This window comes from Monodon monoceros, unplaced genomic scaffold (genome assembly GCF_005190385.1).
Source record: "Monodon monoceros isolate NGI ecotype Baffin Bay Population unplaced genomic scaffold, NGI_Narwhal_1 Super_Scaffold_7, whole genome shotgun sequence".
NCBI lineage: Eukaryota > Metazoa > Chordata > Mammalia > Artiodactyla > Monodontidae > Monodon > Monodon monoceros.
Window position 1 is genome coordinate 107,427,000 of NW_021703784.1, and position 24,626 is coordinate 107,451,625.

Sequence of the window (24,626 nt, forward strand, 5' to 3'; positions counted from 1 at the left end):
AAGTTGAGTGGTAACAGGAACTTGACAGGAAGCCGAAAGGCTAACGACAAAAAGGGCTGCCGGGTGAACACGTGGTAACAGGACTTCCCTCAGGGCTGTGGTCTAGGACTTCTGGAACTATTTTATCTGTACACGAGAACTGAGCAAATACGTAAATCTTTGTAGATGAGATCTGATCTTCTTGCTGTTGGAGAAAGAAGTTATGAGAAGGGAAGGGAGAAGGCTTGCCGGAGCCCTGCAAGGTGGGGTGGGTGTCCCGCGGTCTGTGTAAACTAGTGGTCTGTAACCTACACACAGAAAGACACAGAGAAAAGGACCTAATTGCCGTTTCAACCTTCCTCAGAAATGTGACATTTAGCCAGCCAACCTGGAATTCCTGGCCAGCACTAGGAGGAGATTTGCTGAGAGACCCTCTTCCGTTCTCCTAAGAGGGCAACGTTGCCTAAAAAATGCACTCTTTGCTAATAATTTCCTTTTTCTTGTTCCCTTTCTGCAGCTATAATGAAGTTCCTTTCTATTGCTGGATGGGATGTGGCCTGATTCATGAATCGCTTAATAAAGCCAATTAGATTCTCAAATTTACCCAGCTGAATTTTTGTTGTTTAACAGATTTGGTGGCAGTGGTGGGATCAAAGGAAATTTCCAGCAGCTTTGGTGACAAGGAGAAAGGCAGTCACTGTACTGTGAGCCCCTTTTTGAGTTCACTGTCTTCCAGGGGCCGTGGGTACATCCCCTCTCAGTTCTGAGCTCTGCTCTCTGTGTCAAGCCCCCAGTCTAATTGGCCTACGGGGCAGGACGGCTCATGCTGGCAGCCGGTTCTTTTTTTTAAGATTTTTTTGATGTGGACCATTTTTAAAGTCTTTACTGAATTTGTTACAACGTTGCTTCTATTTTCTGTTTCGGTTTTTTGGTCCTGAGGCTTGTGGGATCTTAGCTCCCAAACCGGAGATTGAACCTGCACCCCCTACATTGCAAGGTGAAGTCTTAACCACTGCACCACCAGGGAAGTCCCCTGGCAGCCGGTTCTGCCCAGAGCTAAGCCCCTGGGCTTTCAGACTCCACGTCCCAGGTTTTCGTGTGGAACAGCCCCCGTGTGGAGCCCCCAGTCTGCAGGGCCCCTCACTGGGGTCTGCGGGTCCGGCCCTCTCCCCAGGCCAGCGTTCCCTGGGCAGTTGCACGGGTGCGTGCAGGGCCTTCTTTTGGCCAGGACGCAGCCACAGCCCTCAGTTGCTGCTCGTGTGTTAAGCTGCACACACTTACTTGTCTTCTTTTGTGTAGATAAAAGCTACTGCTAATGGGGGTCTCAGAGGCCAAAAAGCTGCAAACCTTGGTGAACACGAGTTGAACTCTTAAATACTGTTAGTGCACTTGTTATCAGACCCAAGGACCTGCATGTTAGGATAAGTTGGTTACAGGACGGGCTCCATCAACTCAGGGTCACCTGCCAACCTCAAGAAAACTTCCCAGCAGCAAGGTCACCGCGTCACATGCACTGTGCCCAGCCCAGCGGCACATCCCTTTGAGGTACTCGTTTGACTCCAAGAAACCTGAAGCCTCAGGTCACGGGATCCTTGGACTCTGAACAGTCGGGTGCCCGGCCTTCCCAAACACCTGCTGATTTTTTTTTTTTTTTTTTTGCGGTACGCGGGCCTCTCACCGTTGTGGCCTCTCCCGCTGCGGAGCACAGGCTCCGGACGCGCAGGCTCAGCGGCCATGGCTCACGGGCCCAGCCGCTCCGCGGCATGTGGGATCTTCCCGGACCGGGACACGAACCCGTGTCCCCTGCATCGGCAGGCGGACTCTCAACCACTGCGCTACCAGGGAAGCCCACACCCGCTGATTTTATGTCTAATAACTATGGGCCCAGAAGCTATAAATATCGACAAAAATGGCAAAATCTTACTAAAAGCAACCTAGAATTACAGTGGCCATCATGGGGAACATTCCAGTTAGATAAAATCATTCATTTAAGAGGTGCGCTTCAGAGCAAGTGTTCCCAAGCCCCACAAACAGGTGGACACCTATTTTAATTTGTGTACAGAAGCCTCCAAAAGTCTTCAAGACTCTAAAATAGCTTCATTAAAAGCCTTGTTACAGAAGGTTAATGAAAAATTAAAGACACAAGAGGTACCTGGAGCGGTGACAGGACTGACGTGCCCCTCCCCCTTCCCCTCCCCCCTTCACCTGGGCACTTACATTGTGCTAATCCTCTGTCTGGACAGACTTTCCACTCAGACGAGACTCTGACACAGGTACCTTTTAGAATAAAGCCGCCCGAGGTTGCAGGTTTCCCTGCTCAGATAGCGTTCACTCTTTGCTCAAAGACCAAACCGAGGCTGGAGTTTAAAAATTTCCTAAACCAGGGAGGATCCCCCAAAGTTTTATGGGTTTAGAGTCCTTATTGAAGCCTCTAACCCCAGCTGCCAGATCTTTATCAGCTTGTGCATGAGTTGGTAGGACCCTAGGGACACCCCAAACTGGATTCGGGAAGCAGGATGGTGTAGTCCCGAGGATGACATTCGAGGTCTGTGGTCCTCTAATGGACCAGGCAAAGCTCACGCAGTAGCAGCTGGAAGATCTTCCCGCGGCATCGCAGCTGCTGCTCAATAAGCGAGGACGCCCAGCCTGCTCTGGTTGCCCTGTGTGTAAGCGGATTATCCCAGGAGATTAGAGGGTTGATAAAAAGGCAGAAAATAGGATGCGGGAGGCCACCCGTCTGACGGAACTCGTAACTGGGGCTGAGCACTTTGAAAGACTTTGGATCGAGGTCATAAACAAAGGTCCTTCAAACTGATGGCCTCACGGCTACAACAGCTCCAAGGCCAGAAGCTGAAAATAATGCCCGGCCCTCACAGCACACCCTTGGGGTCCACCATCAAAACGGTGGCCCAAGATTGATATGATGTTCCATTTGTAATCACTGAAAAAGACTGTCCTCAAAGGTCCTATGCAAATTCATCGATATCCACTCAACTGACCCAATGTGGGGGGGCCCCTCCCAGGACTGACAGGGTCGCAAGGGACCCTCCAGTAAGCTGCTACCGGGAAAATACCCTTAGACAGCCAAGGGGAAACTACAGTGAAAATTAATGGGAAACCTTGACCAATTCTGGTAGATACTGGGGCTGCCCTTTCTACTTTAAGCCCTACCCTCACAGGACAACAAACCCCTCAGAGTGAAAACAAGTTTCCATAGTGAGGTATCGGGGTCAGAGAGAGATTCTACCTCAACTGGTACACATGCCTCTGGGACCTTTTACTGAAAACATCCCTTTTTGCTATGGGACACAGCGCCAGTCAGCCTATTGGGCAGAGGCCTCGTTTCTAAATGGAAAGGGCTGGTTGGCCTGCAGTGGAGGCCTCACCTTAGAGTTTCCTGACCAACCTGAGCCTCATCTTTTATGGCCTTCACACTCTGTCCTTGATGCAGAAGAGGACGAATTTCAACAAAGTTCCCCTGATCTGCAGGCTACCTCTAATACGGACACTGGGGGAATAAAAAGGGCTGAACCTATAAAAATCTAGAGACGTAACCAAACCTCTCCTTCAATGACCTTACTGTCCATATGAGGCCTCACACCTAGTAGAAGACTTAACCGCCAGGGGCTTCCGTACCAGGCCCTGTAGCTGCCAGTCTGGAAGCCTGACCAATGGGGATGGTGGTTTGCCTGGGGTCTGAGCGCTATTGACGTCAGTGACGCCCCGCCTCCCAGTTGTTCGGAGCCTGAACACCTGCTGCTGCGTGTTCTGCCGGATTCAGCATGGCTCCACTGCTGTGGGCCTCTGGTCAGCCTTCTTCCGCATCCCTCAGACCCCAAAGGCCAATACCTGCTTGCCTTTGCTTGGAACAGTCAGTCAGCAATGGGCCTGGGCAGTCGTGCCCGAGACGTTCACAGAGGCCCTCCTGGTTTCTCCCAATGGCTCCACCATGATGTCAGCAGCCTCCAGGCCCCTTTAACAATATGCAGGTGACCTGCTGTGCTCAGTTACTGAAGAGCCGTCCATAAAAGACTCCGTGTATTTGCTGTAACAGGTGGCCGGAAAAGGACACAGAGTTGCTAAGGGAGAATTACAATGATCTCTAGACACTGTTCATCACCTCAGTCATCATTTAAGCACTGAGGAATTCAGCTATCTCTGAAAAGAACGAAGCTAATCCAAGTACTTCGTAGACCCACGAGAAAGGGGCAGCCTCGTGAACTTCTAGGCCTGGCTGGATATCGTAGACTGTGGGTTCCTAATTTGTCTCTATTTCCTTCCCTACTTTCTGAGCTTACATTTCAGTCCCCGAGCCCCGTCCCTGGGAAGATGAATGTAAACAGGCCTTTCTAAGACTAAAACGAGTAGTGAGAACCGCCCTCCCTCGGGCACCCAGCTCTCCCAAACCTGTCACTTTATTTGCACAGCAGACGGTGAGCCAGGCCCCGGGAGCCTCAGGCAGAAATGGCTGCAAGCACGGGCCTGTGGCCTCACAGCCTGACTCAGCGCTGGCCCCTCCCCGGCAGCTGCAGATCTGCTGGAAGCAGATTTGACCCTAGGAAATGACGTTTATTTGTAAACTCCTCACGCTGTGCAAAGTCTTAACTCTGAATTAACTCAATATTTCTCGGCAAGGAGACTAACCCCCTATGCGATCCCTCTGCTTCCACCTTCTAATCTGCTTCTTAAATGTTGCCCCATCCTTAATCCTGATTTGTTACTGCTCTGCCTGACGAGGGGACCCCCATGACTGTGGGGTGATGACGTCCCATTTCGTGACACCACGTCCCGGTTCATGAGACACCCCTTTAACCAATCCTGATCTACTTCTGTTTTTTGACGGGCCATACCGTGGAAACCAGAAAGGGGATTTTCAAGGTGGTTATGCTGTCACTGCCCTAGATGACCTACTGGAAAGCGGAAACCTCCCACCAGCTGAGTCAGCCAACAGGCAGAGCTTCACGCCCTCACCTGAGCACACCAGCTCTCAGAAGGACAAACTGTCAATGTTTATACTGACAGCCAGTGTGCCCTTGGGGTCGCACATAATTTGGGGGTGTTATGGAAGCAAAGGGATTTTCTTTCATCTTCTGGGACTCCAATAAAAAATGGGCAGAAAGTAAATGACCTTCTTACTGCTATTCTCTTATCTTATGAAGTTGCTGTCATCGAAATTAGGGTTCCCACTGGAAAGACTGACCCTGAGTATCAGGGGATGCCCCAGCTGATCTCCGCGCAAAGGCAGTAGCTTAACATCTGTGAAGATTGTGGCACCACATGGATGAAGTCATTCTGCTTCTGCAAAAAATGGCCCTTTGTTGCCAGACTGTTTTCACCCTGGTATCCTTGTAACATGGCAACAATCTGTTCCTGCATCAGAGAAATTAAGATGGATAAACAATGGCTGTGAATTAAGGGAACAGTCAGGGCTGTGGGAAACCCAAGATAGCCTCTTGGTTCTTCCCGGCTCCCTGGCAAACCCCATGTTCAGCTTTTGCATTCCTTCACCCCCATAGTGCATTTAATATGATTCAGATTATAAATAAGCATTGGTGGAGAGGCATCTATACAATGGTGAGGACACTTTACCATCAGTGTCTGACCTGCCACGGGCAGAACCCTGGGAAAACTGTTTTTGTTCCCAGAGGCCTCAAACCTCCTCCCTCTGAACCCTTTGAACACCTGCAGCTGGAATCACTCAACTGCCACTCAGTAGGGTTATCAACGTTCTCGTTATCACTGGTATGGTTTCCTGAAGGGTTGAAGCCCTTCAGGGATGATGCCCTCACGGTGGCAAAGAAACTGTTAGCAGATGTGTCTCTCTACCACTCGGGGTGGACCTTCCGCAGTTTCCGGTGACTGAGGGACTCACTTCACCAGTCAAATTGTAACTGCGCGGGACCCTATGGGGCCTCCCTGGGGCAGGCCCTTCCCCTATATCCTCTGCTGTAGCTCCTCTCTGAAGTACCTGCATAACAGTATCTGAGGTACATTCTTGAGTTGTTTTACAGATGTGAAAACCCCCACCAAATGGAAGATGTTAACTACTTGATGACCAGGAGCATGTGGCCCCCAGTCATCCTGGAGCCTCAGGACTGATCATGTTACCCCCTGTGACCTCACCATCAACCTATCAGAGAATTGCGCAGAAGCTGATCACATACCCTGTGACCCCCTTCCCTCACCTGGGCTTTAAAAATGCTTTGCTGCAACCCTTCAGAGAGTTTGAGGTCTGGGGGGGCACGAGCCACCCATCTCCTTGCTGGGCCCTGAAATAAACCTCTCTCTGCTCCAAACTCCGACTTTTCAGTTTGTTTGTCTTCACTATGCATCGGGCACAGGAACTTGGGGTCGCTAACAAAATCACAAAAGCCTTAACGAGAACCCTGCAAACTTCTTGGAATTAGTGAAAGTGAGCAGGACCCTATGGGGTTCCTGGGCATGACAGCCTTTCTGTGTCCCCCGTTTCTTGACCTTCCCTGATTTCCTAAAAGCAGCTTCAAACCGTTGTTGATCAGGGGAGGGAGGGGAGGAGCAGCCACGAAACACTAGCGCAGCCTCAGGGCAGGTCCTGGGTCCCCCTCAAGGGATGCACAGAACAATATCTCTGAGCTCTTCTGCAGAACTAAAACCCCCAAGAAATGGAAGATGTTAACTACTTGATGAAGCATTCTTCATTCCAGAGAAGGTCACAGTTTGATAACCTTGAGAACCAGAGAAGCTCATCAGGAGACCACCTGAGGCCAGATCAAAGGAGTGCAGGCCCTGCACACACCCTGATCTTTATCAGCAACCCTGCCCTTGAACCATTGCTATAAAACTCCTCACCAAATCTGCCTGAGTTGGGACACAAAGTTTTGAGGGGCACAAGCCTACTGTGTCTCCCTTTACCTGGCAAAGCAATAAAGCTATCCTTTTCTACTTCACCCAAAGCTCTGTCTTTGAGGTTCAATTCAGCACTGGTGCACAGAGGCCAAGTTTTTGGCATCATTATCACTGTCCCTCTCACCCTCAATCATCAGGCAAAGTTGGGAGTACTAAAGGGTTCCTCAAATGTCTAAATTTGTCAAGCCTACTGGACTCCGCTGGCCTAAGGTCTCACTGGCTGTTCATAGGACCCCCTTTGGGAAACATAAACTCACTCCACAGGAGAGAGTCACCGGCAGGCGGATGTCTATTGGTATCTGACCTTCTGCTGATCCCTTGTCCCATGCTAGTGCGATCAGCTACTGTAAGTCTCCACTGTCTTATGCTCAAGCTTCTCATCAACACTTTAAAGAAACTTTCCCAGTCCCAATTCGAAGAATCCTGTTGATCAGTCTGGAGCCTCATGACTGGGTCTTCTGGAAACTTCACCAGAGGAAGACAGCCTTCGATGTTGGTGGAAGTGACCTTACTAAGTGCTCCTGACCACTGACACTGCTGCAAAATTAGAAGGTACTGAGCCTTGGGTACACATCTCACAGCTAAAGAAGGTCCCACCTGACATCTGGTCCTGTGCAGACACTGGGGACCTCAGGATCAAACAGACAAGGAGAAGTGGCGGCTGCCACCCAAGACGCTGGATCAAGGTTTCTAATTAAAACGCAAAACCCTTTCTTATTCTTTCCTTTACTCTGGCATTGAAACCAAGTCCCCCTTAAACCGAATTTCTCTGCAGACTTTATGATGAACCTCTCTATCCAAAACTTTACTCCTTTTCTTGTCCCACCCCTTGTTTCCCTCAGGATAGAGGAGTATCAAAGAAAAGGGGGGATTGAAACTAAGCAGGGTCCTGTGGGGCCCTTCCAAGTACAAAAACCCCTCTGTGTCCTCCTGTTTCTTGTTTGTAGAAAAAGGCTTTGGTCTCCCAGGCCCTCCCTGAGTTCCAAAGAGCAGGGACAGGTGGTTACTAATTAAGGAAGTGAGGGAATGCAGAAGCAGAGGAAAAGCAGTTAAGTGAGAAAAGTAATGACAATAGTTCAGGATAAAACAGAGTCATAGCTTCTCCTCAAGGGATGTGCACGACAGTCTGACAGAATTCTTTGTTCTCCAGGAGCTAAGCCCTTGCCGGCCTCTTGTTTGTGGAATCTGGACATCCCCCTCCTCTGTTGCTTTAACCTCTGAGACATGAGCCTCTGTTCAGCCCTGCACATACACGTTAGTCACTAAAGGAATTCTGTCCACAGCTTGGGGTGTATGTGACAGCCCCCTTTCAAGAAACCCCCATGGGGATAAGGAAATATGAACAAGAAAAATTCACATGTCTCATCTTTCTCTGAAGGAACATCATGACCAGACCAGGTTAATGTCAACCGGAGTCAACTGACCGAGAACAAAGACCTTGGACTGCAGCCTCTTCTGCTTCCTGACCTCACCTCTGCACGCTTCCCCCTTCCCTGGCATGAAAGAAGCCTGAATTAAGATGGTTCTTTAGGATATTAGTTTGCCATCTTCTCGGATTGCTCGCTTCTGAATAAAGTCGCTATTCTTCCCCAACACCTTGTCTCTCAACTCAGTGGCCTGTTGTGTGAGCTTGGACTCGGTTACAGCTACAGGTGTCACCCTCATCTGTATCTCCCAGGCTTTGCTAAGGGGGTGGCCTTTTAGACGGCTGGCTCCGTCATCAAAGATTCTGACCCACCTATGATGCTGGAGACCCCTGGTCCTCCCTGAGGCCAGTTTCTCTTCTATTCCAAATGTCACTGCAAACTACAATTGACTCCTTAGAAATCTCTTATTGACTTCAACTCTTACTGTTACCGAGTCCAATATCATACTGCTTACCACATGACAGGCCAACACATCAAGACATGAGGTGTTGGGACTAGGAATAGTGACTTTATTTGGAAAGCCAGCAGATGGAGAAGACGGCGGACTCGTGTCCCAAAGGACCACCTTCCCTGAGTTAGAATTCGGTTTTCTTTTATACTAAAAGGGGAGGGGGTGTGGCTGGCTGTTGCAAACTTCTTCCAGACCTTGGAGGGGATGTGAAAATTCTTTGTTCTTGCAGCACTGTGTAGGTCTGGTCACAGTGTTTCTATAATCCTCCAACAAGACAAGTGTTATTCTCTATTCGGCAACTTTTTATCTCTATATGAATGAAAAACTGTTATGCCTTTAAAGTGCAAACCTGGGAGGCAGAGCCTTGAGGAGGCTCAAGGCTCAAATATTATGTATATTTCAGGCTACAGGCAACATTCTTTTATTTTTTTAATTAAAAAAAAGTAAAAAAAAATTTTTTTGGCCATGCTGCTTGTCTTGAGGGATCTTAGTTCCCCAACCAGGGATTGAACCCATGCCCTTGGCAGTGAGGGCGCAGAGTTCTAACCACTGGACCACCAGGGAGTTCCCAAGGCAACATTCACTTAGTGTTTGAGGAGACGGGATGCAGAGCCAGCATGACTAAGAACAGGCAACAGAGCACAAAGGTTAGAGCTAAAGGAATAGATCTGACACGGAGTCAGGTTTGTTCTTCTCTGTTACCTTATGCCAGAACACCTGTGCCTTGTTTTTAACCATTCTCCAGTTATAACTGTACCTGCCCAGTTAGACACAAATACCTAAATAAATCTTAGCACTTCTGCATCCTCACCTTCTCATGATTATCTAGATCAGGGCTGCCCCCACCAACTAAGAGATCTCTCCAGCAGCACACATATTTGCAAGATATTCAGAATGACTCCTTATTTCAGACTAGGAGATTTCTTACCACATGTGCTAAAAATCTGGCTGACCCCTGGCTTAAACGGGTAAACACAGCCAGCAATTCCTGTGAACAAATCCATGAACAATGTGCCCTAACGGGAATGGTCTGGGTTTATCTCTGTCTGTGATGGTTATCATTCTTCTTGGGCCTTTGGTTGTCTGGATGGCTGGCACACAGCCAGGTAATGCCTCTTAGGTTATGTAACTGTGCCCTTAGCTTTCCACAAACAAAGACCCCTCATTGGTGACACCCCTGGATTCACATTGTAGTTAGGAAGGACCTACCAGGAGGACTTCATGAGTCAGTATTCGTACCTCCCTGGTTAGGAGTAAATGTAAATGAGGATATGATCAGAAACCTCTCCTTAATGCTTGAAGACATTGCAGAATCTGCTGTTAGGTCAAGAGCTGCCCAACAAGCACCCTTAGACTCTGGGCAGTGTTGTCCTTGGTAATAGGACAGCCCCTGATTATCTTCGAGCTGAGGCAGGAGGTGTCTGTGCATGGCCATCACCACCCGCCCACCCAGTTCACACTCCTGGGGAGGCTGAAACTCAGTTACATAAGATCACTGAGCAAACCGCGTGGCTTAAAAAGGTGACTTCTTCCATGGGTCTTTGTGATTTTGATTCGTTTGGGTCTTAGGGACCAAGCTCCAAAGTGCCCTGCAGACACTGGAAATATTCCTGCTTATAATAATCATAGTATATCCCTGGTGTTCCACGTCCTCTCAAAGGCTTTACATACATGTTCGCAGCTGCTGACCACTGAGCAAATGATCTTCCTAAGACTGGACTGTCAAAAAAAGAACAAAGAGCATTATTGACTTAAAAACTGTGAATCTGAAATTGTGACCTGTGAATATCACAGAGACCGAGCAAAACCCGTCAGGACCTGTGAATATGACATGAAGGAGCCACAAAAACTGCAAGAACTTCAGAGTGGTAGCTGGGGGTGGTGTTTAAATTTTAGTTACATCTCCCAGTTAAGCTGAGAGTCTGAGCAAAAGGCGGGACTGTTACAAAGAAACGACAGGCCCCAAATGGAGTCATTTGTGCTAAGCCCCACACCAGCCAACCAAGACTTAACACCCAACCTAATTGCAGTTTCAACCTTCCCCAGGAGAGTAATTTTTAACCAGTCAATTTGGAATTTCCTGGTCAGTCCTAGGAGGAAATATGCTGGTAGACCGCTTCCATTCCCCTTAGGGGGGCAACCTTGCCTAAAATAAGGCATTCTTTGCTAATAGTTTCCTTTTTTCTTCTCCCTTCCCACCTTTAAAAGCCTTTTCTTTCTGCAGCTAAGATGGAGTTTCTTCCTATTGCTGGACGTGATGCTGCCTGACCCATGAATCACTTAACAAAGCCGATTAGATCTCAAGTTTACTTTGTTGAATTTTTGTTATTAGCGCCTCATTCCAAACACCACACAAACACAAACTGAGGAATATTCTACACAATAACTGACGATACTCTTCAAACGTTTTAGGTCAAAAGGCAAGAGTGAAGACTGTTATAGGCTGGAGGAGGCTAGGAGAAATAACGGCTCAATGCAACATGGGATCATGGAACAGAAAAAGGATGTTAGGCAAAAAACTGGTGACACTTGAATGAGGTCTTCAGTTTAGTCAATAGCATTGTGCCAATGTTAATCTCCTGGTTTTGATCATGGTACCACAGGGAACCTGGCTGAGGAGGTACAGAAGCTCTCTCTGTATAGTCTTGCAATTTTTCCATATGTCTGAAATTTCTTGAAAATACAAAGCCTGGAAAAAGTCAATGTTAGGCTTGTTGAAATAAGTAATAAAGAGGTGGGATAAGGAAGGTAGCATTGTGGCTGGAGCCTGGAGCCAGCCTGCCTCGGTGCCAAAGCCTGCTCTGCCCAGCTGTGTGACATTGGGCAGTTTACCTAATGTCTCTGTGCCTCCATTTCTTCTTTTCTAAAATGAGGAAAATAACAGCACTTATCTGATCCGGTTGTTATGAGGTTTAAATCTATTAATATATGTGAAGCATTTAGAACAGTGCTTGGTACAGACTTACCACTCTTATGATGACCAGAACTGTAAACAGGGGTGGACCCCCCGAAGGGCAGGTTAGTGTGTGGGACATTAAGCTAGAGCGGTCCTGGGAGGTGATGTGGGAGAGGCAGATATGGGGATGAAAAGGGAGCTGAGCCGTGTCGGGGAAGAAGTCCTCACGTCCTGGGACAGAAGAGGAAAGGAAATGAGAGGAAATATTCTTGATGAAACAACGAAGCTAAACTTCCCAGAACTGAAGAAAGATGAAGGGCTTCAGCCCACAAAGAGGCAAGATGAGAAATAACCCACACTTAGATATGCTACAGTGAAATTTAAGAGTATCAGAGAAAAGTTTCCAAAAAGAGAAAGTTCCACAGAGAAAGAACAGACCGCCTACCTGGGAACAAGAATCATATTGATACCAGATTTCTGAGCAAATCATATAAGAAGATACAGGGTGATATTTTAAAGAATTGAATTTAATCTAGAATTTAATATCCAGCCAAATTGTTATTCAAATGTAAGAATATAATAAAGATATTTCCAGAAAGCCTCAGCATGTGCCCCTCCCAAACACCTACACTGATAACATTTTTGGAGCAGGAACTGAAAAAGAGGAAAAACACACCCAGGAAAATCCATGAGTCATAAAGGAAGCGAGGAGGCCAAATGCCTTTGTGAAGCCTTTTCCTATTTTAGGAACAAACCATCACCAATGAAAAGGCAGGAACAAAGGGCAAAAGTGCAGGATGTGGGCTTCCCTGGTGGCACAGTGGTTAAGAATCCTCCTGCCAATGCAGGGGACACAGGTTCGAGCCTTAGTCTGGGCAGATCGCACATGCTGCTGAGCAACTAAGCCCGTGCGCCACAACTACTGAGCCTGCGCTCTAGAGCCCGCGAGCCACAACTACTGAGCCTGCATGCCACAACTACTGAAGCCTGCACGCCCAGAGCCCGTGCTCTGCAGCAAGAGAAGCCACTGCAATGAGAAGCCTGCACACCGCAACGAAGAGTAGCCCCTGCTCACTGCAACTAGAGAAAGCCTGCATGCAGCAACGAAGACCCAACGCAGCCCCCCAAAATAAATAAATAAAATAAAATAAATAAATAAATAAATTAAAAAAAAAAGTGCAGGATGTGCAGCCATACAAACCTCACGTAAAATTCTGGGTGGCGCCAACGTGACAGGAGGGAAGATAAAGGTCCACAGGAAGGGCCACCAAAGGGCAAAGGTGTCAGGGGCCCGGGTGCTCAGTGCTGGGAGTGGACAGAGGCCAGCAGACATGGCCAGAACGTTCATGTCCGCCACAGCTCTGGGCAAAGTAGGTACTCAGTATTTGGTGAATAAATGAATGAATATATCTTCTTATAAAAGTTATAAGAAGAGGGCTTCCTTGGCGGCGCAGTGGTTGAGAGTCCGCCTGCCGATGCAGGGGACACGGGTTCGTGCCCCGGTCTGGGAAGATCCCACATGCCGTGGAGCGGCTGGGCCCATGAGCCGTGGCCGCTGGGCCTGCGCATCCGGAGCCTGTGCTCCGCAACGGGAGAGGCCACAACAGTGAGAGGCCCGCGTACCACAAAAAAAAAAAAAAAAAAAAAAAAAAAGTTATAAGAAGAAAAAAAAAATCTACCAAATGACAATCAACAGAAATGAAAAAAGAAACAGAAAAGTAGAGCAAATAGCAAATATGAAAAATATGACAGAAATAAGTCCTAACAGAAGAATTATTATGTGAATTAAAAGACAGAGATCCAGGGGTTTCCCTGGTGGCACAGTGGTTGAGAGTCCGCCTGCCAATGCAGGGGACACGGGTTTGTGCCCCGGTCCGGGAAGATCCCACGTGCCGCGGAGCGGCTGGGCCCGTGAGCCATGGCCGCTGAGCCTGCGCGTCCGGAGCCTGTGCTCTGCAATGGGAGAGGCCACAATAGTGAGAGGCCCGCGTACAGCAAAGAAAAAAAAAAAAAAAAAAAAAAGACAGAGATCCAAAAAGGGATACAATTTAAGAAAAGACCCAGAAATATGGAGAAATCTCAGTCTCTGAAATTGGATTTCTTTTTCTTTTTTTCTTTTTTTGATGTGGACCATTTTTAAAGTCTTTATTGAATTTGTTACAATATTGCTTCTGTTTTCTATTTTGTTTTGTTTTGTTTTTTTGGCCCCAAGGCATGTGGGATCTTAGCTCCTTGACCACGGATCCAGCCCACACCCCCTGCATTGGAAGGTGAAGTCTTAACCACTGGACCACTAGGGAAGTCCCTGAAATTGGATTTAGGTGATTCCTTGCCAGAATCATCAGGATCCTCTCTGGGGTGAGACACCATCTCAGGCCTGAAATTAGCTCTGAACCCAGAACCCAAAGATAAATAGGCACCCCAAGAGACAAGAAAACTTGCTCGGGGATCGGCAGGAAAAACAGATGACGGAAACTCTGGATACTGGAATTTCCAGATAATGAACTAGCTGTGCTTGCTAAGCTCTTGGAGGTGAAAGGTAAACTTAAACATTTTAGCAGGAATGGGAAGCCATAAAAAGTGATATTGCAGATCTGAAAAGGAATTAATTAGAAATCATAGTACTGCAAGATACGGTAACAGAAATTAAGAACTCAGTGGGCGGTTTACAACATGTGGAGCACACCTGGAGAGAACACGCAGTGAGTCCTGGATCTCTCAGAATACTGCTCCCAGATGAGGCCAACGCTGCTGCTCAAGGACCTCACTTGGAGAAGATGGATGAGAAGAAACCATTCAGACAGTGGAGGAAACCACAGACAGCAGGAAGAGATACTGAGGAGGTGAAAAGCTTTAATCTATGTTTAATTGGAGTTCCAGAAGGAGAGGATGTGGAAGATGGGGGAAAATCAATATCTGAAAATACAATGGATGAGAATTTTCTAAAACTGTTGGAAGACATTAACCCACAGGTGTAAGCAACCCAAGAAGTCTCTACCAGAATAAATAAAAATGAATCCACATCTCTACACATCACAGTAAATCTGTAGCAAACAAAAGGTGTAAACAAAATCATAAACAGCCTGATAAAAACCCAGATTTCCTAATAAGGAGTAACAGCTCATTGGTAGCTGACTTCATAGTAACTGCAGAAGCAGAAAACAGTGGATTTGTATCTTCAGCGCTGACCTAAAATTCTTTACCGAGTGAAAACACTCTTCAAGAATGAGGTGAAATAAAGATTTTTTTTGGAAAACAAAAACTGATGGGCTTTGGCCACCAGTAAGCCCCCACTAAAGGGAGCTCTTCACGCTGAAGAGAACGACCTGGACGGACTGGGCATGCAGGAAGGGGTGAGAAGCTGCGAAACCTGCGTGTGGTCAGTGTCAGTAGGTAGTAGTGGCACCAAACAATGACAACATCTTGATTTGTCAGAAAATGAAAAATTAAAGAGCATGGCAACAACAGCATAATCAGGAGGGAGGTAAGGGCCTTGTGTCGTTGGGCAGGTAAAAGCACCTAAGGGTCTCAGAGCGATGTCATAATTTATTAGTAACAAGTAAGATAATAGGAGAGGAGTGTTGAGTATCCACACTATCGGATGAAATCATAAAACCGTAAACACCGGCCAAAGTAGAGACATTACTGGAATTAGTAAGAGAGTCTGGCGAAGTTGCAGGATGCAAAGTTCATATCCAAACACTGGTTGTATTTCTTTAGCCAGCAAATGGCCATCAGGCATAACGAAAGGTGTCAAACTTCTTCGGTGGGTGGATCGCAGAAGTGGCCCCTAGTCTCCAGCCCACCCCGCTCACCCCAACAAGGGTCCTGGATGCAGGGCTGGGAGCCACTGTGGCCACTTTTGCAAATAGCCTTCAACACTTGTCTGGTTAATGAATGGAGGAAGTGACACGACCAGTTCCCAGACCGGACTCCAGAGCCCCTCACACACCTCTGCTCTCTGTGGGGACCCTGCCGTGGCCCTAAGAACAAGCCCAGCCTGACATCCCGAAAGGTGAGGGCTCCCATAGGAGAGCTGGCACTGTCCCCTCAACCCACAGCTGACAGCAGAAAATGAGGAGCCTGGCCAAGGCCACCCGAGGCGGTCCAGGTCAGCCGAAGCTCCTAGGCTCTTGGGCAAAAGCAAATGCTTATTGGTATATACCACTGAGGTTTTGTGGTTTGTCATTATGCAACCTTATTGTGGCAATAGTTAACTGCTACAATCTAATTGAAATCACAAAGAGACAGCATTACACAACCCCCAGAGCGGCTACCCTTGGGGTCAGGGGCACTGCCAACAGCAGCATTGTCCCTCGTAGCCACAAACGGCAAGCGACACTGCCCATGGGCAGGAGAACAGACAAGCTGTCATACAATGGACACAACACAGATCAGAATAAATGGGCTACAGCTGCAACCTCGGCGAGGCTCAGGAATGTAAGGTTGAGTGAAGGACTATGGGCACCAAAGAAGACAGCATCGTTTCATTTACATGAGTTCAAAACAGGCAGACGTAAACCATGGTGTTCAGATTCAACCTCCACTCAATCATGTTCAGGTTAACCCACACCTGGGGGTTAAACCGCGTGTGAAAAGCAAGAATGTACACAGCATAATGACCCAGAGAGTGGTGACCTTCCTGGGGCAGGCATGGCGGTTACCGGCAGGGTGGCAGCAGTGCGCTACTTGTGACTTGGTAGTTTTGTAGGCATTTGCATTTTAGCAATTTGCTAGGCAGAACGTTCATGTTTCATGCATTTTGCTGTGTATTTGTGAAATTTCACAATAAGGAAAGGTTAAAAGTATATGCACCTAACAACACAGACCGAACACATCAGGCACCAACAAATGGAAACGCTGGGAGCAGTGGATTTGTTAGTAACTGTGTTTCTGAAGTCATCAAAATTCTGCCAGGAAAAGGCCTGGGAAACATGTGAAGGCAAAAGGCTAGGGTCTCCCGTGGGTGGGGGATGAGATGGGGGCTTGCAGGCGACCGCCTGGAAGGACGCATTGCTTAGGACAGGCTGGAACAGACAACCCCAAATCCCTAAGTCCTGATCTGACCACACCCCCAGGAGGGGCACGGGGGCGCTGCTTCCCTCGGTCAGGCAGGGACCAGGGGAGGTGCCACCTCCAGGTTGGAGGCACAGGAAGGCCACTCGGGGACTCACACCCTGGCTACGCCTGGACTGGGCGGCACTAAGGAACCCCACATTCACACCTGGTCAGGAAGACCTGGGGGCGCTCCTTCCTGTGTGTGAAATACACTCTCCCCCAGGGGGACCATCCCAAAGTCTCCTCCAGCCCCACGAAGGTCAAAAGTGATGCAAAGGAGGCCTAGCCATGCCTCCTGGCAAGCAGCATGGCTAAAAGGCCAAATCACTGACCCCCAAACCCACAGTGTCAACTGAGCAGCAGAAAGGCGGTGGACACGGACGTGGGGTCCGAAGTCCCTCCGGGTAGCTGTGCTGAGGACCCCGGCCCAGGGTGGATGCACTCCTGGACTAGACTGGCGGGGGCACACCACCTGCCGTTCTCCATGGCCTTTGGGTGCTGAGGTGGGCACTGGAGACCCCAAAGCTTTCCCATCCCCTTCTCGCCCACAGAGAGTCGGGGTCCCAGGGTTATTTTGAGTCTCGAGCCAGCACAGTCTCTTCGGGTCCAGGCCGATGACTTTTGGGGGGACAGTATCACTCTTTCATATGTGTAATCGACTTTTAAAACTTGGACTTAATTTCAGTCAGGTTCAGATGTCAAAGTCATGCCCGGAGCTCCTTTACCCACAGTTCTCGTTTCTGCTGCTTTTCTCTGCATTTTCACCCCCTACCCCTCCTGCCCACCTTCCCCCCGCGTGAGGCAGGTAACCAGGCGTGTCGGGCTGACATGGACAAGCTGCGCCCTGACTGGAGTATAACTCGAGAGATCTGTGATTTTATCTTTCACTGCTTCTGGTTGAGAAGCTATCGTTCTTCTAACCCCCCAAGTCCCTGCCCTGGGCTTTCTCTATTTCCGTTCATTCCTGCCCACCCGCCAGCCCTTCTCTCTGAGCCCAGAGGCCAGAGCACGCAGCCAACAGTGAACAGCATGCGATGGGCCTTTGGCAGCCAGCAGCTGGGGGTTCTAGGGCTACAGGGTTCTAGGTTCTTGGTCCGCCTTCCAAATATCACAGGGAGCCAGCTGACCCTCCCTTTCCTCGCTGCTTGTATTAGTCGGGGTTCCCTGGAGAAACAGACCCCTGTATACTTAGATGAGACTTGTCATAAGGAGGGGGACCAGGGCAGCCGCGGGGCCGCCAGGCTGAGGCCAGGGCCGGAGTTTCTCCCCTCTTCGGCCCTCGGAGGGGTTGGACAGACGGCCCACACTGTGGAGGGGGTCTGCTTTACTCAGCGCACCTTTCAAAGTGAAGCTCATCCAGGAAGACCCCCGAGACACGCCAGGATAACCTCTGACCCGGCGTCTGGGCCCTGCGCCCCGGCCGGGCTGACACAGGAAATTCACATCACGCTTCTCCACGTGGGTTGGATCTCTCCCGCCTCGGGAACATAGCTTCTCGTTGCGGCCTCCGGGCCCGGGCCCGAGGCGCGTTTACGGCGCTGCGCCACAGCGGTCGGGGCGAGCTGCACGGTGCTCTGACGACGAGTGATCTGGGATCTTAACGGCGGCCAAGAAAGCTCTGTTCCTGCTTCTGCTGCCACCTGACGTGGGCTGGCGGCCATCAGCGGCGGGTCCCCCTCACCCCCGGGGCCCAGGGTGAAGCTCCCATCGCGGGCTTCGTGACCGCCACAGGGATGTGCGGAGTCCGCGTGATGCCCGCGAGTGACCCCGCACCTGCGCCCGCGTCCCAGGTGCTGCGGGACTTGGTGGGGGAGGGGTGGCGGGGTGCGGCTCCGCGCTCCGCGCACTGGGAGTGAGGGTGTGAGGGGCCAGAGCCTCCCCCGAAACTCCTGGAATACGGCGGCCCCGCCGGCCCTGCCTCCGGCTGCTTTCACGTCTGTGCTGATTGTCTGCGGTCCCGGGGCAGCTGGTCTGTGAGCGCGGGCTCCCTGCCCTCTGTCGCTCCGCCCTGTACCAGCTGCGATTGGGCGCGGCAGCATCAGCACCTCCCCGAGGGGCTGGACCTCACGCCTCCAAGAGAGGGGACCTCCTCAAGGACAGCGTGTCAGAGTGCCTGTGGCCACGACGGATGCTATGTGCTCCTGATTTCTCTGTGAAGCAGAACTCTGTTTCTTCTCTACTCCATTTTGGCCAGCAAGAGGCCCTGTAGAGACTTGCTTTTTCCTTAAAATGTTAATTCATGAAACTCCAGAGGCTAGGCTTAACGAAAGGAAGAGATATCTTTCTACATCCTAGACATGTTCAAATATCTGGTTTTATACCGTGTTAATCTGAGCAGGTTCACAGATGGATCTTATTTCCCTGTGTAGTTAGAAAGCTAGGTGACCCTAACTGTTACAGGTTATTCTGGTCTCTCTGATTATTGGTCCTTGGAAATTCATTAGGAAAAGTTGTGTAAAACCCCTAAAACTTTGCAGAGGAATGGCACCTTCCAAGGGGATCGGCCAGCTGTACCATCCCCTCCTGCCTCCACCACCTCGCCCGCTGCACAGGGGCCCATCACAGACTCCGAGAGACCCTGCCCCGCCTGAGAAAGGACCTCAGACTTGGGGAGCTGGTGGAGGGGCGTCTCCACAAGATGACATGTCCCTTCTGGGGCCTACCGTTGCAAGTAGAAGGGGTCAGACCCTCTTTTCTTTTGCCTACAGATCACCAGGGCGTGCGCATAGTAGAGTGTGAGCTGCAAACCCAATTTAAAATATTCTAGTAGCCACGTTAAGAAAGGAAAAAAACAGGTGAGATTTATTTTAAGGATCTATTTTCTTTGAACCTATATATAGAAAATATTATAACAACATATAATTAATGAAAGGTATTATTTTTTTAAATAAATAAATAAATGTATTTATTTATTTTTGGCTGCTTTGGGTCCTCACTGTGGCGCGTGGGCTTTCTCTAGTTGCGGCGAGCGGGGGCTACTCTTCGTTGCGGCGGGCGGGCTTCTCACTGCGGTGGCTTCTCTTATTGTGGACTAGACGCACAGGCTTCAGTAGTGGTGTGCGGGCTCAGTAGTTGTGGCACGCGGGGGCTTAGTTGCTCCGCAGCATGTGGGATCTTCCCGGACCAGGGCTCGAACCCGTGTCCCCTGCATTGGCAGGCGGATTCTTCACCACTGTGCCACCAGGGAAGCCCCATGAACGATATTATTGATGAAATATTTTATATCTTAACAAAAAATTCTTTTTTTCTCACCAAGCTTTCAAGGATAGCTGATATGAGACTTATGCATACATCTTTTCTCCACTGGAACCCTCCACGTTCCCGGGCCTGGTGGCCACTGTGAAGCGCTGGAGCAGAGCCACCCTGGAGGCTGTTGTAGGAGTGGGAGCTGGCAGGGAGGACCCCCAGGTGGGGCAGCAGGAGGGCGGCCACCAAGTTCATTCCCCCAGCCTGACAAGGGGAGGGCACAGGGGACTTGGAAGCTCCTGGAAAAAAGGCAGCCACCCTGCCCTGGGTGGGGGACTCTCAGACGGCAGAGCAGGAGGGGCTGGGGGGAGCCAGATGGACATCGGCATGGAGGGGGGCTGCGGGAGAGGCGGGTCAGGGGCCAGGCCTACTGTGTGCGTTACTTCTTTGTGACGGGGAAACAGCACAGCGCTCATTGCCCCTGAGACACCGGAACGGCCTCACCGCAAGACACACACCGTTCTCTGCTCCGATGTCACCATCTTGCTGTGGGGCGGACAGAGTCAGTAAGAGGAAAGCGTGTAATTCAGGAAGGCTCTGGGTGGTGGAGGCATTGACCCTTCCCGAGGCCCCTCCATGCTGCCCCTTAAGCTCCTTGGTCGGTATATCAAATGTGGGGGGCGGGGGCGGGAGGGAGGAAGGAACGACGGGGCTGCGCAAATATGCAGGCCCTGGGCTCCTAGCTGCCACCAGATGCTCTGGACCCTGGGGTCTCCCACCACAGCTGCCTCCTCAGGTCACGCGGAGCCCAGTGTCCCCACACCCGGGAGCCCTTGGGAGACCATGAGAGGCTCCTTTGGGGCAGGCCACCCAGGCTGCTGGCTGCTGACCTGCAACCAGGAAGGACCCAAACCAGCCTGGAGCAGGGACTCAGGGCCAGGAAGGCCAGTGCATTTCCGAGGGGAGGGCGGTGCAGTGAGGGGTGGGCCGTGGGCCAGGGCTCGCTCTGGGGGCTGGGGTGTGGAGGCTGAGTGAGGGTCTGGGAGGGGCCCTGCGTGAGGACAGCGGGGCTGCAGCAGGCTTGGGCCTGAGACCCCCGGGCTGGGGAAGGGTCCCGGGGCCCGACCACACCCCTAAGTAGGGAGGTGGGGTGGCTGAGACAGGGCCTGGCTCGGGTGTGAAGGGAAGCAGAACTCATTACCCCAAATGTGCCTCTTTGCCATATTGATTACTTTAAGCTGCTTATTTTTAAGCAATAGGACACCTGGGAGAAGCTCTGAAACTGAGTAGAAGTCAGCCTTTCGAAAGACATTTACACGTACAAGGGAAACCTCCATGCAAGTGTGTCTCCTCTTGTGTGGGGATGAGGGGGACGGCCCCATTTCTAGAGACTCTTGTGGATGGAGAAGCTCCGCAGGAAACCTTACCATTGTTTGTGTGCTTTTCCTTGTCACCTCCCAGAGGGGCCTCTCTTCCCCACCCCGCAACACCTTCTGTCTTTAGCTGGAGGTGGCATTTAAGGTGGTGGCTCCAGCATTTCGGGGAGTCGCTCAGTTTTCCTGGGTCTCTCCCATGTATACAGGAGGTATACGTGTTATTCAACTTTTATTTGTTTTTCTTCTGTTAAACTGTCTTTTTATTACAGTGGGGTCTCAACCAAGAACCTGGGAAGGTAGAAGGAAAGTCTTCTGCCCCTTCCAGCCTCTGGGACGGGAAGCTCCCTCCAAGCCCTCAGCCTTCCTCCCACTCACGCTGGTGTAACCTGACACTCGGTGGTTCTCATCCCGCCTCCTAGGACCAGCCCATCCCCAATTCCCCAACTTCCAGGAAAAGGAAACTTCAGTGAAATCGAAACTACTGGGGAAAGGGAGGACCCCTGAGAGTCTCCAGGCACCTGGATCACAGCTGCCTCATGTCCACCATGAACCACACATCCCAACCCTTCTTCAATGGTGCCCACAGCGGGATCCCCCCGAACTATGAGATGCTCAAGGAGGAGCACGAGGTGGCCATGCTGGGGGCTCCCCAGAGCCAGGCCCCCGTGACGACCACGGTGATCAACGTCCGCAGCGAGACCTCGGTGCCCGACCACATCGTCTGGTCCCTGTTCAACACGATCTTCATGAACTGGTGCTGCCTGGGCTTCGTGGCATTCGCCTACTCTGTGAAGGTGGGTGGGCGCCTGGGGGGTTCTCCAAGGAAGTGTGTGTGAGCCTGGAGAGGCCCCCCCTGCCTGGCTGGCATGTGGGGTGTGGAGAGCCCTTGTGTGTATTGTTCTGTGTGTGTGTGTGTGTGTGTGTGTGTGTGTGTGGCTTGGGGGATCGTTCCCAGTGAGAGTTCACAGCGAAGCTGCAGGGGTGCACATGGGGATGGGGGGCTATGTCTCCACCATCCCAGGAAGTTCTCCTTCCTAGCCTTGAGAGAGAAGTTACATCCTTCACACTTCGGATTCAGACCTCGAGTCTGGTCCAGAAAAGAAAAAGGTACTGAAAGGACACTGACCCCTGGTGGGGTGAGTGGCCAGCAAAGGGGACAGAGCAGAGGGAGGGTGAGCCCTGGGGCCTCCCGGAGAGGCTGAGAGTCCGTGAGGAAGCAGATCGAGGCCTCAGGAGGGGAGGGGGGCCCACCAGGCACTGTCCTGCTTGGGCTCCGGGGAACGGGCAGGGGTGGGTCCCCATCTGGGTGAACAGGCCCTGGGGGACGAGCAGGGGAGGGCCTGAGTCACAGCACCTGGCTGTCACCTGGCCCAGCTCCAGGACCCCTCACCGTCTCTTCTCCCCCAGTCTAGGGACCGGAAGATGGTGGGCGATGTCATTGGGGCCCAGAGCTATGCCTCCACCGCCAAGTGCCTGAACATCTGCGCCCTGGTCCTGGGCATCCTTCTGATCACCGTCTTCATCGTTATTCTCGCCACTGGCTCCGTGATGGTTTTTCAAGCAGTTTCCCAGCTCATGAAGGATTATGGAGGCCACTAGTAGCTGCCGGTAGCCCGAGGCCGTCACCCCTTTTCACTGCAGTTTATACACGCATCTGTCCACAGCTGAATGAAATAAAGCATTTGTATGTGAGGGTGTTGTGTGTTTTTGTTTTGTTTTGTTTTGTTTTTTTGCGGTACGCGGGCCTCTCACTGTTGTGGCCTCTCCTATTGCGGAGCACAGGCTCCGGATGCGCAGGCTCAGCGGCCATGGCTCACGGGCCCAGCTGCTCCGCGGCACGTGGGATCCTCCCGGACCGGGGCACGAACCCGCGTCCCCTGCATCGGCAGGCGGACTCTCAACCACTGCGCCACCAGGGAAGCCCGGGTGCTGTGTTTTGACCTGGGGAGGGGGCCCTGTTGAGAGTCCCAGCCTGCCCCTGAGACTAAGCCCCTCCCCCCCTTCCCATCTGCTCTGCTGCTGAGTGGGACCTGCCAAGTCCTAAGGCTTTGCCTGGTTTTGGCCTCGAGCTGGGGCAGCAGCAATTGGACAGGGGTTTGGGGTGGTGCCTTCCTCTGGGGAAGGGTCATGCCGGGTCCAGAACACCCTTGACCCTGTTGACGAAATACAAAACAAAACAAACGAAGCCCGCAAATAAGAAAAGAGTTTATTTGGAGTTTTAGGATTTGCAATCGGAGAAGTGCAGATTCAAGTAGCAAGTCAAACGTGCTGCGAGGAAAGTACAAACGCTGGGGGGTTCTAAACACAACAAAGACATTCCAGAGAAGTTACGGGGCTTGTTTTACACAGCGGATCGGGGCTGGCAGGCACTGGGTCACGTGTCGGCAGCTGATTGGCTGCTAAACTGAGGCTTCCAGGGAGTAAAGACAACAGGTTCCAAGTGGTCCCAGGACTGCCAGGACGTGTCCGCAGTGGCTCCCCTGCTCCCTTGCAGACCCTTTGACATGTGTCTCCACTTTGCTGTTCCTGGTCCATGGCCCCAAGGACCCCGTCAGCTCAGGAAGGCTACAAGAGTGCACGGGCCACCGCTGCAGAGACAGCCCCCAGGAGGAGGAGAAACCCCTGCCCTGCCCCGGAAATCAGCCCCCATCCCTGGTTCTGTCAGGCCTCTAGATGTGTGGGCACTTGGGGTGCCCCAGGGCAGACCCTGCCCACAACCAGCTGGGCAGGTGCGGTGTAAGGTGGGGTGGCCCTAGCCTCCCCTTCGTACCCTGACACCCGACCCCAGCTGTGGATCCCCTCCCGACCCGCACCCACGCCCCTTTATCTGTCCCCAGCTTCAGTCCCCTGACTCCAGGAGATGGCCGAGGGGCTGGGGTCTCAGGGTGGCCATGAGGGAGCCCCTCTCCCCGGGGGTCTGTCACACGTGAGCAAGGAGGGGACAGCCCCAAGGAAGTCCGGGAGGAGGGGAGGCTGGCAGACCTGCCCCTCTGGATTGGGAAGGACTGACTCCAAGGTGAGGAGGGGTCCGCAGCCAGTAAAGCCCCGGAGTCCGGCAGGGGGCGCTGCCCAGCGACTCAGACCCCTGCTGGGTGGGCTGGGCAGGTGGAAGCTTCCCGGACCAGCAGCGCTCAGGAAGGGAGCCAGGGGCGAGGCCAGGAGAGATGTTCCTCCCCACCACCCCCACCCCGAGCGCGCCTGTCCTGCTCTACCCTCACTCCCTCGGGACCAAACCTGGGCGGGGCATCTTCAGGAATCCTAAGGGCGGACTTCCTCCAGGCCAGACTCCAGGCAAAGCTGGTCTGCCACCTAGCAGGATCCTCACCCCAAATCCGTGAAGATTGACGGGGTTACACTCAGTGCCACCC

The 24,626-nt window shown here is 51.4% G+C and overlaps 1 protein-coding gene across 1 annotated transcript; it reads left to right on the forward strand.

Annotated features, from left to right (window-relative positions):
- Positions 1 to 21,730: 21,730 nt before the first annotated feature.
- On the forward strand, positions 21,731 to 22,945 carry IFITM3 (interferon induced transmembrane protein 3). Its single transcript, XM_029206959.1, has 2 exons — positions 21,731 to 22,052; positions 22,666 to 22,945. The coding sequence occupies exons 1-2, from the start codon at positions 21,795 to 21,797 to the stop codon at positions 22,855 to 22,857; spliced, it is 450 nt and encodes a 149-aa protein (XP_029062792.1). The 5' UTR covers positions 21,731 to 21,794; the 3' UTR covers positions 22,858 to 22,945.
- Positions 22,946 to 24,626: the final 1,681 nt, after the last annotated feature.

What these genes read in the sequence shown, in the direction of transcription:
- IFITM3 (XM_029206959.1), top strand. Translation starts at nt 21,795, where the DNA reads ATGTCCACCATGAACCACACATCCCAACCCTTCTTCAATGGTGCCCAC. An exon ending in CATTCGCCTACTCTGTGAAG is followed by an intron (nt 22,053 to 22,665) that starts GTGGGTGGGCGC and finishes CTTCTCCCCCAG; the next exon opens with TCTAGGGACCGGAAGATGGT.